Source organism: Sarcophilus harrisii, chromosome 5 (genome assembly GCF_902635505.1).
Source record: "Sarcophilus harrisii chromosome 5, mSarHar1.11, whole genome shotgun sequence".
NCBI lineage: Eukaryota > Metazoa > Chordata > Mammalia > Dasyuromorphia > Dasyuridae > Sarcophilus > Sarcophilus harrisii.
In genome coordinates this window covers 162,473,123-162,487,412 of record NC_045430.1, presented here as the reverse complement: position 1 = coordinate 162,487,412, position 14,290 = coordinate 162,473,123, and the positions used below count along the sequence as shown (strand labels likewise).

Here is a 14,290-nt window from a genome sequence, read left to right as displayed (position 1 = left end):
GTACCAATCCCTATTTGAAAAATAGCAATTCCAAAATTATCTACTACATTCTACATATCATATATATATTTTCCCCCATTTTTAGTTTTTTATTATTTTCAATAATTATGAACTGACTATAAACAGCAATAAAATTATACAACACAGTTTTTTAAAAGTTTATTATGGACAGCATAGTTGCCTTGACTCATATTTTAAAAAATCGACCTCATTTCCATAAAATACAGTATTCAACAATAAACTTCAATAAACCTATATTTTGGAAGTAATTAACACTGTTAGAAACAGAAATTATTCTACTCCATTTGATAATTAAATTCTGTTAGTCAATGTGTCCAAATTCCATTACAAATCCCTACTGTAGTGATAGTCAAAAGAAAAAAAAGAAATTTTCCAAATAACTATCTGAAAAACTAGAAAATCATCATGATTTATAGTAATAAATATCTCAGTAAGGAAAATATGAATATATATTTACTTATTTTCAACTAGATTATTTAGTATTTCCAAATAAATTTCGAGGCATTTTCAGTTGTGATTATAAAGTAAAAAGACATATATATATATATATATATATATATATATATATGAATGTTTATGTGTATATTGACTTTGAATTAGTCACATATACCAGTAATATTGACATTGCCCATTATATTTTTAGATCTCTTCTGAATCAGAGATCACATATGTAGAACTGGAAGAGATTTTAAAGGTCATTGAGTCCATTCCTCACATTTTACAGATGTAGAAACAGGGGCTAAAACTAGTTAAATAACTTGCCTAAGTCAAGTTGAATATTATTTCTAATTTGAATTTTAATTCATATTTATGATTTGAATTCATTTCTTACTTATTTTAAGACCAATACAACCTATCTAGATTTACCTTAAAAGTCATTTTAAGAATCATTAATAAATGCAGTGTCTCCTCCCTATAATTATCATTTATTTTTTAATCCTAAATAGTTTTAACCAGCTTCATTATTAGCTGTATTTACTAAATAGGGCTCCAAACTATTCAAGTTGCCTGCAAAAGCAGGCCCTCAAAGGATAAAGATTTTTGTCACTGTTGGGCATATTTTTTTAAAAAATTGTCTCTATCTGTGATTCCATTAGTGCAAAGAGTTCTTCCTTGTGGAAAAGTCTTTTGACTAATACAGATCAGCAACTATGCTACAACTTAAAGAGTCTTAGAGAGTTTCTCAAGAAAAAGAGATTAATTGACTTGCTTAAGAACACACATCCAGATATCTGTAATAAGAAAGACTTGAATTTAGGTCTTTTTGACTTCAAGATTAGCTCTCTATCACATTATGTTGTCTCACCTTAAACAAGATAAATACAAATTCAAACACAAACACAGGGTATTCCAGAAGTCTTACTTCAGTTTTAAGCTGCTTAAAACTGCACTAAAATTTCTGGGACATGAAATAGAGCCTTAAAATAAAGAATCAAGGCTACTGTCTTAAAGACAAGACTACATAATGTAGAAACGTCTTTACATAGGCTCTGCTTTTTGCTTTTAATAAGATCAGTCACATTACTATAGTTACATATAACCTCCAATATGCCTGCCATTTTGGAATGAAATTAGTTCCCCTCCAAACTTTAATACTAAAGTTGAGTTACCAAGTTCCCAAGTAATAAAGAGGAAAGGAATAAGCATTTATATAGTACCTACTATGTGCCAGATACTACATTAAGCACTTCACAAAAATTATCTCACAACAACCGTCCAAGGTGGGTACTGTAATTATTCTCATTTTATAGTTGAGGAAACTAAGGCAGAATGACTTGGCCCAAAATCACATAACTAGTATGAGTCAGAACCTAGATTTGAACTCAGGTCTTCCTAACTCCAGGTGCAATCCTCTTTTTATTGTGCTCCCAAATATGTCCCAAATTACTTTGTATTACATAGCACAAACAAAGCATTGTTGTAACTTGCTCATCTGCATATGAAGCTCAGTAGCACAGACCTCAGTAGACCTTCTTGCATTACTTTATATATGTGTTTGCTGTAGTCAAAGAAGAAATTCAGCAATTGTTAAGTACAGAAGAATTTGCTTTTTTATGATAAATATTCAGCATAACAAAAATTATGTTAAACAGCACCATAGTCACTGAAAAGAAAAATGAATGGGGAATAGGAATGTCAAATATAAGTCTAGTGATTGAATACAAAAGAGAAAACTTTTTAAAGTGACTTAAGAATACAAAAGAGAAAATATCATTTGGGCATAGATTATTTTAAATATTATATCATGACTAATGAAAATCATTAGGTAGGGTTTATTGCAATCTACAGTTAACTACAAGCATTACTCATAAAACACGAGGCTCTTTTCCCTACATTGTTCAATAAGAAAGCATTTTATGCCAAACTTTTACATTAAATTCTTAAAGAAAAATATATGCTTTATATAATGATTTCAGTGCAATCTCCCTCATCTAAATTTCTTTTTTTTGTGTGTGATTCACATATGGATAAGTCCATTCAGTTTAATAACTCTACAAATTACAAATAACAATCAAAGTGCTTTATGGAAAATTGATAGAGCAAAATTTACATTAAGTACAAGATATATAATAAAATAGAACCTCTTCTTAAATAGGGCAGCAGAATAATCCCCCAAATTAGGTAACAATTTATTTTAAGGAATGAAATTATAGGATCATATGACAGCTTAAGGGGGCATTGGAGATAATCTAATTCAATTCTCATTTTTAAATGAGGAAATGAGACTCAAAGAGGTCAGTGTCTTGCCCAAAGTTACTGAGTAACAAAGAGCAGAGGAGGCTTTGAACTCGGGTATTTGGATTTCATATTCTATTCCACCACAACATACTGCCTTTTATCCTTTTTATGGATCTATTTTTCACATTTGCATGTTCATGTGTTATTGTAGTACATATCACTACCTGCTTGTGCTTCTTTAGTTCCTACATTACGTTTGTAGTGTCTCTCTCTGACTGGTTTTGAGAAATATATATCTAAATATTGGAATTATATTATGCATAGTTCAAATTAACAATTACCATAAAATGTAAATTTTTATCCAAAGACAAAAAATATCATATTATAATTAGGTGTTTCCCATCATTTATATAACTCTGGTATAAAATCCTGGATATGAACTATGTGGCTAGTAATTTGAGAAATATTACCCAAGAAGGAATTAATTTCAACTTTTAAGTTCCAAATATACTTGTTCACCTTAAAAAACCAATTAGTTATCTTAAATAAAACAATTTAGAAATAAACAGTAGTGCTTCTATGTTACAACAACCTACAGTATTGCAATATATTAGGTGTCCAGCAACAGGTTCCATGTTATTCACTCAGAACCTAGTCTCAAGCTGACTGAAGAGAAGATGAGTCCCATGCTTTTATATACAGGAGCAATGAGAACATCTGTAACGCTCTTCCATACTGTCTGCACTGATGGCAAGACCATTAAACAGGTCTTTACAAAAGGCACCACAAACCTAGAATATAAGAAAATAGTTTAAGACATTAGTATAAAATAGGTTATCAAATACATCCAAAGATTATTGTGTATTCACAAAAACGAACAGAGAAGAATTCATATAAATCTGCATTGTAGGGTTAATAAAAAGTGATTAAATTTGTCCCTTGAATATTATATCTATGTATATCTATAGCTACATCAATACTTATATGTGTATTGACAATAAATATGCATAAATCATGTTAGCTTGTAAATATTTTACTTTTTAAGGAATAAGGATATTTGCTAAATATATTCAAGAACCTAAGAGGAAGAAAACTGCCTATTGCCTAAATTATATCATACAACGGGATGAATAGCCTATTAGTTATTTCATTTATATAGATATTGTGATGTTCAACAAGATCTTCAGATAGACAATGAACTGACTTCAGGACAAAGTAGTTGGAGGAAATTTGGATGAATAGCATTTGGGAAATGGTGTTGCTCTTTAAATGACACTAAAATGTTTGCTACCACAAATATACCTTTGGTGATACCATATGATTCTGAATCACAGAATACCCATAATTTTAGAAGTATCAAAAGTATAAATTACTTAAAGGTTAATGGAAGAACTGTTAGTGGGTACAAAGCACATTATTAATTATCTAATGTGTATAAGACAAGTGTCATCAGAAGTATCATAGAAGAAATATGTAACTAGAAATTGAAATGGGCTGGTCATTGTGAGACAACAATTAGATAACTCAGATAGTGCCTTGGTGTGCCTGAGATTTTAAGACTTGAAAAAGAAGGCCTCCAAATGCATCAGGGAGATCTTTTAGGAAGTATTTATTGTGTGGGTGGGGAAACATAGGTAAAAAAGACAAGATGGAAAGGTGTGAAGAGATTTTGATGTATATTAGGAAGAGGAAGAGTATTGGATTTATGAACTTGTGGACATATCCAAATACACTGGGTATGCTAACTTCAGTGTTAAACTTGTAAAGAACTATCACCAAAGCAAAAACAAAAACGTCTCTCTGGAAAAGGACACTTATGTACAAAAATGTTTTATAGTGGCTCTTGTTGTGGTGGCAAAGAATTGTAAAATGAGTGAATGCCCACCAATTAGGGAATAGATGAATAAGTTGTAGTATTTAAATATAAAAGTATACTATTATTTTATAAGAAATGAGGAGAAGGTTGAATTCAGATAAGTCTGTAGTTATATGAATTGATGCTGAGTGAAAAGAGCAGAACCAGGAAAACATTGTATACAGTAACAGAAAAACTTTATATGATCACCTGTGGCAGACTTAGTTCTTCTCAGCAATACAGTTATTTAAGACAATTCCATTGGACTTGGGATGAAAAATGCCATCTGCATCCAGAGAAAGAACTATGAAGATTGAATGTGGATCAAAGCAGGCTATTTTCACCTTTTGTTTGTTTGCTTTTTTTTTTTCTCATGGTTTTTCCCTTTTGTTTTGATTTTTCTTTTCCAACATGAATAATATGATAATATGTCATGTCTAAAATGATTGTACATATATAGTTTATGTCAGATTGCCTGATGTCTTGAGGAGGGGGGAGGTCAGTAAATAAAGAAGAAAAAAAGTGGAACTCAAAATCTTACAAAAATGAATGTTGAAAATTATCCTTATATGTAATTGGAGGAAAATACTGTTGTGAAAAAAAAAAGAAAACTTCTTTCTGGTTTATGGATATACCTTCCAAAGTAGCTAAATATACCCATGAATTTAGTCATTTACATTTTTTACTGGCAATTTTGTTTAGCTCTCTAACGCAAGGCAACACAAATGTTCACTAAAACTTTTAAATATAAAAGTTCAAATAGCAGACTTTTAGTATGATTTATTACTGACCTTCCATTGGGCTTCATATAATAATGAATCAAGATTGACTGTGAAAAATATCATGTAACCCCTTAATAATGTAGCTCATCATTCCTTATCCCAGAAAATAACATCTTCCAACAATCCTGCAAATATGACCATATAAAAGCCCAATATAACACAATTAGTTGTGACAGATGGTACAATCCTCAACACTTGCCTTCTATGGCTGTAAGACATAATCAGTGAAGACAGCAAAATTTTTAAAAAGATAAATTTTCTAAAATTCTCTTAAGTTGTAATATAGAATTGTGATGGAATATTATTGTCTTATAAGAAATGATTAGGAGGATGGGATCAGAAAAAACTTGGGAAGGTTCATTTGAACTGATACAAAGTGAAGTGAGCATAACTAAGAAAACATTATATAAAATAATAGCAGTATTGTAATAATGATAAGCTGTTAAAGACTTAACTACTTGGATCAACATAATGATCCACAACAATTCCAAAAAACTCATGATGACAAATGATATCCATCTTCAAAGAGAAAACTGATGATTTGAGTTCAGATTGAAGCATATTTTTTTCACTTTATTTTCCTGCTATCCCTACTCTTAACCTTCCCTCAATGTGGCTCATGTGTAAATATGTTTTACATGACTTCACACATATAATGAGTATCCTACTATTTGCCTTCTCAGAGAGTCCTTAGCGGAAGGGAGAAAATTTGAAACGCAAAATTTAAAAATGACTGTTAAATAAAATTTTCTGTGTCTTTCTGAAAAAAGAAAATAAATCATATAGAATATACTTTGCCTTTTACCGCCAGCATCATGCAGTGTCTTTTGTTTTGTGGATACTTGATAAATCCTAATTGAATATGAACTGTATCATAACAAAATATATGATCATTCTTCCCTAAATATGAAATGATTTTATTGCTTATTTCAGTATAGAAAAAGCAAATTGGAAAAAGACAAAAGATTTAAAGCAAATAAAATCCAGCATGGTGCCTTATAATTATTAAGTATTCAATAAAGGTCTTAACATTAGGTATTACCTCATTTTGCATATGTAATAATAACAATAATAATTATTATTATACTGATATACCTTGAAGAGATGTGTAAAAGAAAATTTCAAATAGTTTGACATATTAATCCTTAAATGTTTTAAGTATTACGTAAATGTTAAGCATTACTCTAGTATTGAATTATTATGTTCCTGAAAAACTAGTTTATGCTTTAACTAATCTTATTATATGCTATTCATTTTTCCCTAGTATTATGACAATGACTTATTTTTCAACATTGGGCTAATTTTCAAATAAAACCTCATTAATTAGCCTTCATCTTGGCTGTCATTCTCCTTGAGCATAAAGGTACTTTTGAACTCCTTGTTGCCATATGCACAATGGTTAGTACCCATGGGCTAAAGTGGTAATATTAAGTAAGCTAATAATAAATGCAAGGTTTATTTCATTGCACAGAAAAGTGAGATTAATTTTGGTATATCTGTAGCTAGTTCTATATGGCATAAAATAAATAAAACTGATAAGTTTTCTAAGTATTAAAATTTAATGGGAAACACTAACGCAGACCTTGCTATTATGAACAATGTAAATTTAGTACCAGGAAGATATTATTTTCATCATTTACAAAAATTAGACCTCTTTCTCAATTCATTACTATCTTCTACTAAAGGTCTTAATCTAGTTCCTCAAGATGCTAGACTTTCCCCTTTAAAAATCATCTTTTATCTACTTTGCATGTATTTTCTATATAACTAATCATTTATATGTTGTATTCCCACTAGAATGCGGGCTCCTTGAGGGTAGGGATCTTTGTTGCCTTTATTTGTATATCCAGTAGTGTGAATGGCACAATGCTGGTTGATTAGACTTGTCAAATAGTAATCACTCAAGAAATACTTGTTGATTTCTAAATCAATCAATAGTGGAAAATCATATTTAACAACCTCAAACTGGTAGCCTACAAGACAAATTATCAGCATCATAATTAAATTGGAAAATATGAGCTTGACATTTCTCTGTTGTCTAGGAATCTACCTCTGCCCAAAGTATATAATTCTCTACCAAATTAAGTGGAAGTTAGAATCACAAACTTTAACTTTCTCATTCATTAATATAGTATGTACTATCTGAGGGGTTTTGTTTATAGAATATATATATATATAATATACAATATTATATATACTATTTTGCGAAAGCCAATATTTTCTGATTTTGAATGTCACACTATTGATCTTTCCAAAAATTTAAACTAAATGTAGTACTCAACCTCCCAAATGGTTTCCTTCCAAATGACCAAATCAGCTAGCACTCACTAAAACCTCTGTTCAAGCTCATGATTTTTGGCAACCAATTTAGCCAAACAAGTACTAGACTTAGAATATATAATGTATTCTTGTCTAGACATGAAGATTATGTTGCTATATGACTATTAAGAAGCATATATCTGAGTTGACCAGTAGTAATGAATTTTCAAAAATCTAGCCATCCTCTGTGAAATTTTAGTTTCTTTATAGCCAATGATGCACTTTTGAAAGTAAAATGCCCCAGTCGCTTCTGTGATATATCATTAAGAAAATTTAACTGTTCCAGGTAAGGATGACTTGTGCCTTTGACCAAATTTAATAGGCATAACTTTAACCATATAAAAAGAAAATGCTCTAGGTGCCATTATTGCTTATCACCCCAGCTTGTGGGTACCATTCTCTCAACAAACTAATTGAAATGTATCTATCTTTGTTTCATTTCCCAAGGTCTTCCTTTAGTCAAGCTTCAGATACTGGAGAACAGATAGGCATTGTGTGATGATGGTAATGTAAGTCATTAATAATGAAGCCATTTTTTTCTATGTGAACTAACCTTTAAACAATTTTTTGAAATTACTCCCTTTACTTTCAATCACAGCTGCCTGATGACAGATGTATGGTCCAATTAAATATTAATGCCTCATATGCACATAATTTGAAAAACAAGCTATTTAAATAATATATATTACAGGGCTAAAAACTGGTGGGATGACTCATGAATGAAACAATATCCCTTTTGCAGGCTAACCAGGTGTAGAGAAGCATCATTTGGTTAATTATATTTGTATTTATAACTTTCCACCATTTAACTTATTTCTTCTGTACCACAAAAACTTTGCATAAAGCTTTTCTTCATTGAACTGTTGATATTTATATTTGCAAAATGCACCATGAAGGAATATTTCACAATAGACTATGTAGCAATTTTATTATCATTCCATTTTTATAAGAGGGATTAACTGACATAGAGGTTAAAAGGGGAGCATGAAAATGCATCCCAAGTTGTAGACACAATTCTTATCCTGTCTTGACTTTGGTGAATTTATTTCTGCTTTGTACATTATTTTAAGCCAGCAAATAAATTTGGAGTTAATATCAGACTTTCTAAAAGTTTTCATCAGGTATGTTTTTTCCTTGATAAACAGGAAAATCCATGTGCTTTTTGTAAGTCATACAAGATTAGTTTTTCATTTCTACTTTTGAATTATATAAAGCTAAATTTCCTAAAATAAATAAATAAATCCAAGTGAGTCAATTGAATCATTATTCTTCTTAGACCATTAAAATTCAAATTGTGAAGGAGAGGGAAGGAGAGAGGCTGATGTATCTAGTTGTAACACTTTAGAAATTGCTTATGCTATTTTGTGCCCCTGAACCCTGAACACATTGTAGCAGGTGACATTACTATGTAACTTGACTAAAAACACAAAAAAAAGTCTCGAAAAATTCTCTATTCAGGGCATTAATTATCTTAAAAAAGTGTTTGGAAATTCCCTTGCTATTGAGAAAAACACAGTATTATGAATATCTATTGAAACTCAACTTGAAAGGCCAAGCTTTAGTTTCCATTTGAGATTTTGCATTTTTTTTTTTTTTTAGTTTTAAACAACTTATATCATCACAGAGGGATGCAGTGGGGTGGGTTCTAACATGTTTAACATTCATTACCTGTTCTGCTAAAAAATAAGCATGATGGTACTGATATTTAAAAAAGCAAAGGGTAAAGGGGCAACTGTTCTATGATGATTTTATAGTTAGTTAAACATGTCAGACCACCTCAGATGGGCTCCTGCTTAGGTTACATTTTCTGGTTGCCAGTTTTAGACCATCAATCACTCCTAAAATCACAGGGTTGTTCTGGAAAAAGCCCTTTGTATATCAGCCCTTTTCCTATAATGTTTGACATACAGAAATGGAATCTCTCTGAAATGTTTTCCCTCTGCACAAAGTAGATACTTAGAAATATTTTCCCTGTAGGTAAAATACATTTCATCCTCTTCCTAGTTAGTTTTTTTTTTTTTAAGAGATTAAATAGAAAACAACATAAACTGATTTTGTTTAATGGAAATAATATGAATGTGAATAAATGTGTTCCCTCACTCTACTCATGTCCAATGGGCGACCATGTTCTTTTCTTTCTTATCCAAAATTTTTGTTATATTATAATTGAAAAGTATTGGGAAGAGTGGGGAATGGAGAGGAGAGACTTTCATTTTCATTTGAGTCATTTGCTGTCACAATGGATGGGTCCCTTGTCTAAGTTTCTCTTCTTATTATGCCCATCTACTCTTTTTACTACAATTACCCTAGAAAGTATTGCTTAATTGGGTTCAGATACCCCTGAGTATACCATGGATATACATACCAATGAGTATAATTCCCATCACCTGGAGTCTGTCTAGAGCTATTTTTGGGATGAAGTTGGTTGATGAATTAAAAAAAAAAAAAAAAAAAAGGGATGCTGATAGTCAGGCCTAGAACCCTGTCAACAAGTTCCAACATGGCTCTGAAAATATGCCCAGCAGAGGCATGTGGCAGGAAGCATGGCCTCTACCCACTCCACCTCCATCCAGACCCAGCCCAAAACGTGCTGTCACACCCCCTTTCCAGATCAGTACTGGTACTACAAATCATATCCCTTAAAACCTTCTAAGATCCTGCCTTAGGATTCTTCAGTATTCTTTTAAACTACCAATTCACACTTTGAGAATATAATAAGGTCTTACTCTAGTTGGGCTCAAGTCGGTAAAGTATGTTGGGGGAGGGAAGGCAAGTAGGAAAGGAACTCCCCTAAGTTTCAGCACACAACAGCACCACTATTGAAAGGGTTCTCACCAGATGTGCAGACAGCTGAGAGTTGCAAAGAAAATTCCTGCCACAAAGGCCAACGGGATAGCCAACAGCACAGTTAGGACCTTGTAGATCAGGTACTTGCTGATTTCAAAGAGGGCATGGCTGCAGATCCAAACTTTATCAAAACTGTGGGCGGACTCGGGCTCCGCAATCACATCCTCAAAGCCCAGCTGGGGAGACAAGAGACACTCGCATCAAAACCTTATAAGCCCCTCACTTGGGCACACGAGGATGAGGTGGAGAGTGGAGGGGAAGAGTAGGGAGACCTGGAGAGCAAGAGAAAGATTATGACCTAGTCCTCATCCTAGTATGGGAGTCAGCGTTGACTACAAAAGTTATACCGTGTCTGTTTTTACTTTTTACTTTTTTTTTTTTTTAATTGGAGAATGGGGTAAGAGAGTAATGACAATCACCATCCCTACTCCGGGAAGGGACCACTTGTCTTCTCCCGCTGGACTTCCCCAGTCTCTTGTCCATTCATGGACGTTGTTGAGACTTTTTGCAACTTCATCAGGAGCCAAAGCTCCGGCTCTCTCTCCTCCTCCTCTCGTTTTCCCAACCCTCCCTTTCCCCATCCCCTGTCCCTGTTCTCCCACCGCTTGCCACCTTCAGATGCGTGTTGAGGCCTCGCGGATCGCGATCCTGGAAGGACTTCACGCTTTTCTCCGGCTCCGGGTAGTCAGGACCGCTGTGGCGGCTGTAGGAATCCTCATCCATGTAGATCTGGGCGTCCGTCTTCTCCGTCTCCAGCCCCATTGCTGCTCTCCCTGCCCGGTCTGCCGTGGCTCCAGGGCGCTGCGGCTGCCGCTGCTGCCACCGCTGCTCCCGCTCCCGCTGTGGATCTCCGAGCTGCGGCCCCAGCCTTCCCTTTTCCTTCCCCTTTCTCTTTCCACTCAGCCTGGTCCCGGGCGGGCGGCGGCCGATTTCCCCCCTCCTGGCTTCCCGCTGGGCTGTCCCGGAGCCCCGCCCTGTACCCGGGTGAGCCGCTGGAGGAGGGACAGAGACAGAGTGAGAGAGGGAGAAAGGCCGCAGGTTCTCCAGCACCCTCTCCGACGCCCCTCCACCTCCCCAGACCGGCTCCCTCCTTTGCCACTCCCTGCTTCCAGAACTGCCCGCCCCAGCGTCTGGCCTCTGTAGCTCCCCCGGGTTACTTTTTTTTTTTTTTCTCAGAGCCGGGAGGAATGGGGACAACTCTTCTGGGTCAAATCCAGTGCTTTCAGAGGAAGGACAAGAGATTCTTCACACCGACTCCCCCTTTTCTCCCCCCCTCCCCCGCCCCGACCTTGAGACTCAGAAAAGGTATCTTTGATTCATCCTCCCCCAAAGTCCCTCAGAACTTTGTGGGCCTCTCACTGAGGAACTCCCAGATTCCTATACTTGCATGGGATCCCCTGACAGGTAGAAAGTCATAGGTACTTTCTGCTTGAGATATTCAGAGATAGGCCAGATCTGACCTATGGGATAGCAGCTCTCAGAAAGAAGTCTTAAAGCTCCCGGGAAGGCCCAATGGGTGTGGTTCCTGCCCTTGGCAGCTTGATCTGGGGACTGCTTTTGCAGGAGGATAGTAGTAGTAGGCACTCCTTGGTGCCTCAAGACTTTTATTTCTTAATTTTTTTTTTAATTCCTCTCTCCCCCTAGTTTTGACCTCTTAAAAGGATTGCATCCGCTCTCCACCCCCACCCTAAAATGCAACCAAATTTGGAATAACCTTAGGAAGATGCCTTAAATATAACTACTTACAGAATCATAGTGCATTAGACAGTATTGTCGGTACGATTTATTCTGGGAAAGATAGATAATTATTGTTCTTCCACAGTCCATATTCTTTCACGTTCCAACGAATCTTTTATTCTCCATTTTCCATACAAACACTTTGAATTGGACTCCAAAAATTCTACCTAATTCAACAAGCATTTATTTAGCTCTGACAATGCTTAAGGCTCAATTCTAAGTCCATGGTTGATAGAAGTTGTTTGTCTTTGCTTCTTAAAGAGGGCCATGACATAAGGAAAGTCATGCTATGACTTAACGAGTGAATTGAATTGAATTGAAGTGAGGGAGGGCTGTGCAGTCACCAGTCTCACTTTCTCCTTCACTGGATCTTCATCTGGGTCTAATGGCAAGATACAGAACGTGATAAAGGGAGATGACCCCAATGCAGTGGGAGACCTTGGCATTAAAACTAAGGTTTTCCCCGGGTTTCAGCCTGACTAAGACAACACCCATTCAGTGATTAAAGCTAGGCCATTGAAATGGGTTCCTGTCCTCAAAAAGTTGATATTTTACTGGCAGTAGAAAAATAACTAAAAGGTAATGTGAAGCTTTTTTCTCCAAATTGCTTTGGCAGAAATTGTTTGAATGGAAATTAGTTAATGGGATAAAATGGTGATTAAAATACTTATTTTGATTAATTTACCATTGTATCAGTATTTCACACTTAGCAGAAAGCCCTCAAGTTTTAGACACCATGAAAATTATGGAGGAAAATTTCTAATGAATCTGAAACTTCATTGACCTCACACTTTCTCAATATTTCAAGGATTTATGATTGCATCAATGATTCCTCCTTCATGTATTTAGCGTGTATTTAGCTGCCACAACCAATGCCTTAGCAGGGTGATTCAATGAATAACTATAACCATAAAAATTTCATAGACCCTTGACCAACCTAAAGATGTTGAACCTCATTGAAACTAGCTAAGATGAACTTAGGATAACATATGTAAAAAGTCCATTGCTGTATTTGTACTTGATGATCTCCTACTTTGATGAAACCTTCAAGACAGAATAAGGTATAAAGAGTTGATCAAAAGAGGTTCCTGATCAGTTTGATCAGATTTACAGAGTTGTACATCTTTGACTATAAATTTGATGGTATTTTTCAATGAAAGTTTTAGGCATACATATTGATCCATTTTCTGTGTGTTTTCCCTCTTTTTTTCCAATTCAGGTGAAAGAGATGTGCAAGTGAATTTTGGTGACTGGAGGGCACAAGTAGAATAACACTGGTTTTTAGAATCATTAGAAAAAACCATTCATCCTCCCACTCCTTCAGATGGTAGTCTCTCAGACTAAGAGATTATCTCAGACTAAGAAACCATTAATTCGGTATTGAGAGATCTTGAGTTAAATATCTACAAAGGCAGTGGCAAGGGCACACATGCTTTTAACCACATAACTACTGTGGAAAGAGGAAACATGTGGTTGGAGTTCTGGAATCTCAACTCTGAATAAATAGTATGAAGTAGTAGATAGAGTGGTAGAATTAGAGTCAGGAAGATCTGGGTTCAGATTCTTCTGCCTCTGACACTTTCTAGTAGTATAACCATAGCTATGAGTCACAGTTTCTTCTAAAAATGAGGGGATTGGACTAAATGTTTTCTAAGATCAGTTCCAGTTCTTATTCTATGATTCCATGATACTTTCGTGTTGAAAATTCTGTAATTCCAGCTTCTTGGAGAGAGGAAGGAGGATTTTCTGGGAACCACAATCCCAAAATCCAACTTTCTAAAAAAAGAGGGGTTCCTGGGCAGCATCATCCTTGAGTTGTGTTTACTATAGAGAGAGGATATATTCTTGGGGAGCTCCAGCCTCTTGAACAGAGAAAAGGATTGCAGATATGGCCCCAAAACTTGAAGAGTATCAGGGAATTCTAAGCAAAGCTTGCACTTTTCTTTTGCTAATATTATCAATTATTTGAACAGTATATTTCTGATTAGAAAAGTCCATCTCTAGAACCTAGAATGTTTGTTTTCTTTCCAAGGTAGTCCATGATTCCTTC

General features: G+C 34.8%; 1 protein-coding gene across 1 annotated transcript; it reads right to left on the bottom strand.

Annotated features, from left to right (window-relative positions):
• Positions 1–1,902: 1,902 nt before the first annotated feature.
• On the bottom strand, positions 1,903–11,617 carry CAV2 (caveolin 2). Its single transcript, XM_012550990.3, has 3 exons — positions 11,116–11,617; positions 10,492–10,679; positions 1,903–3,491 (listed from the first exon to the last, which is right to left on the bottom strand). Exons 1-3 carry the CDS (start codon positions 11,263–11,265, stop codon positions 3,341–3,343), a joined length of 489 nt encoding a protein of 162 aa, XP_012406444.2. The 5' UTR covers positions 11,266–11,617; the 3' UTR covers positions 1,903–3,340.
• Positions 11,618–14,290: the final 2,673 nt, after the last annotated feature.

What these genes read in the sequence shown, in the direction of transcription:
- CAV2 (XM_012550990.3), bottom strand. Translation starts at nt 11,265, where the DNA reads ATGGGGCTGGAGACGGAGAAGACGGACGCCCAGATCTACATGGATGAG. An exon ending in GCCTCAACACGCATCTGAAG is followed by an intron (nt 10,680 to 11,115) that starts GTGGCAAGCGGT and finishes TTGTCTCCCCAG; the next exon opens with CTGGGCTTTGAGGATGTGAT. An exon ending in CTCAGCTGTCTGCACATCTG is followed by an intron (nt 3,492 to 10,491) that starts GTGAGAACCCTT and finishes CTTATATTCTAG; the next exon opens with GTTTGTGGTGCCTTTTGTAA.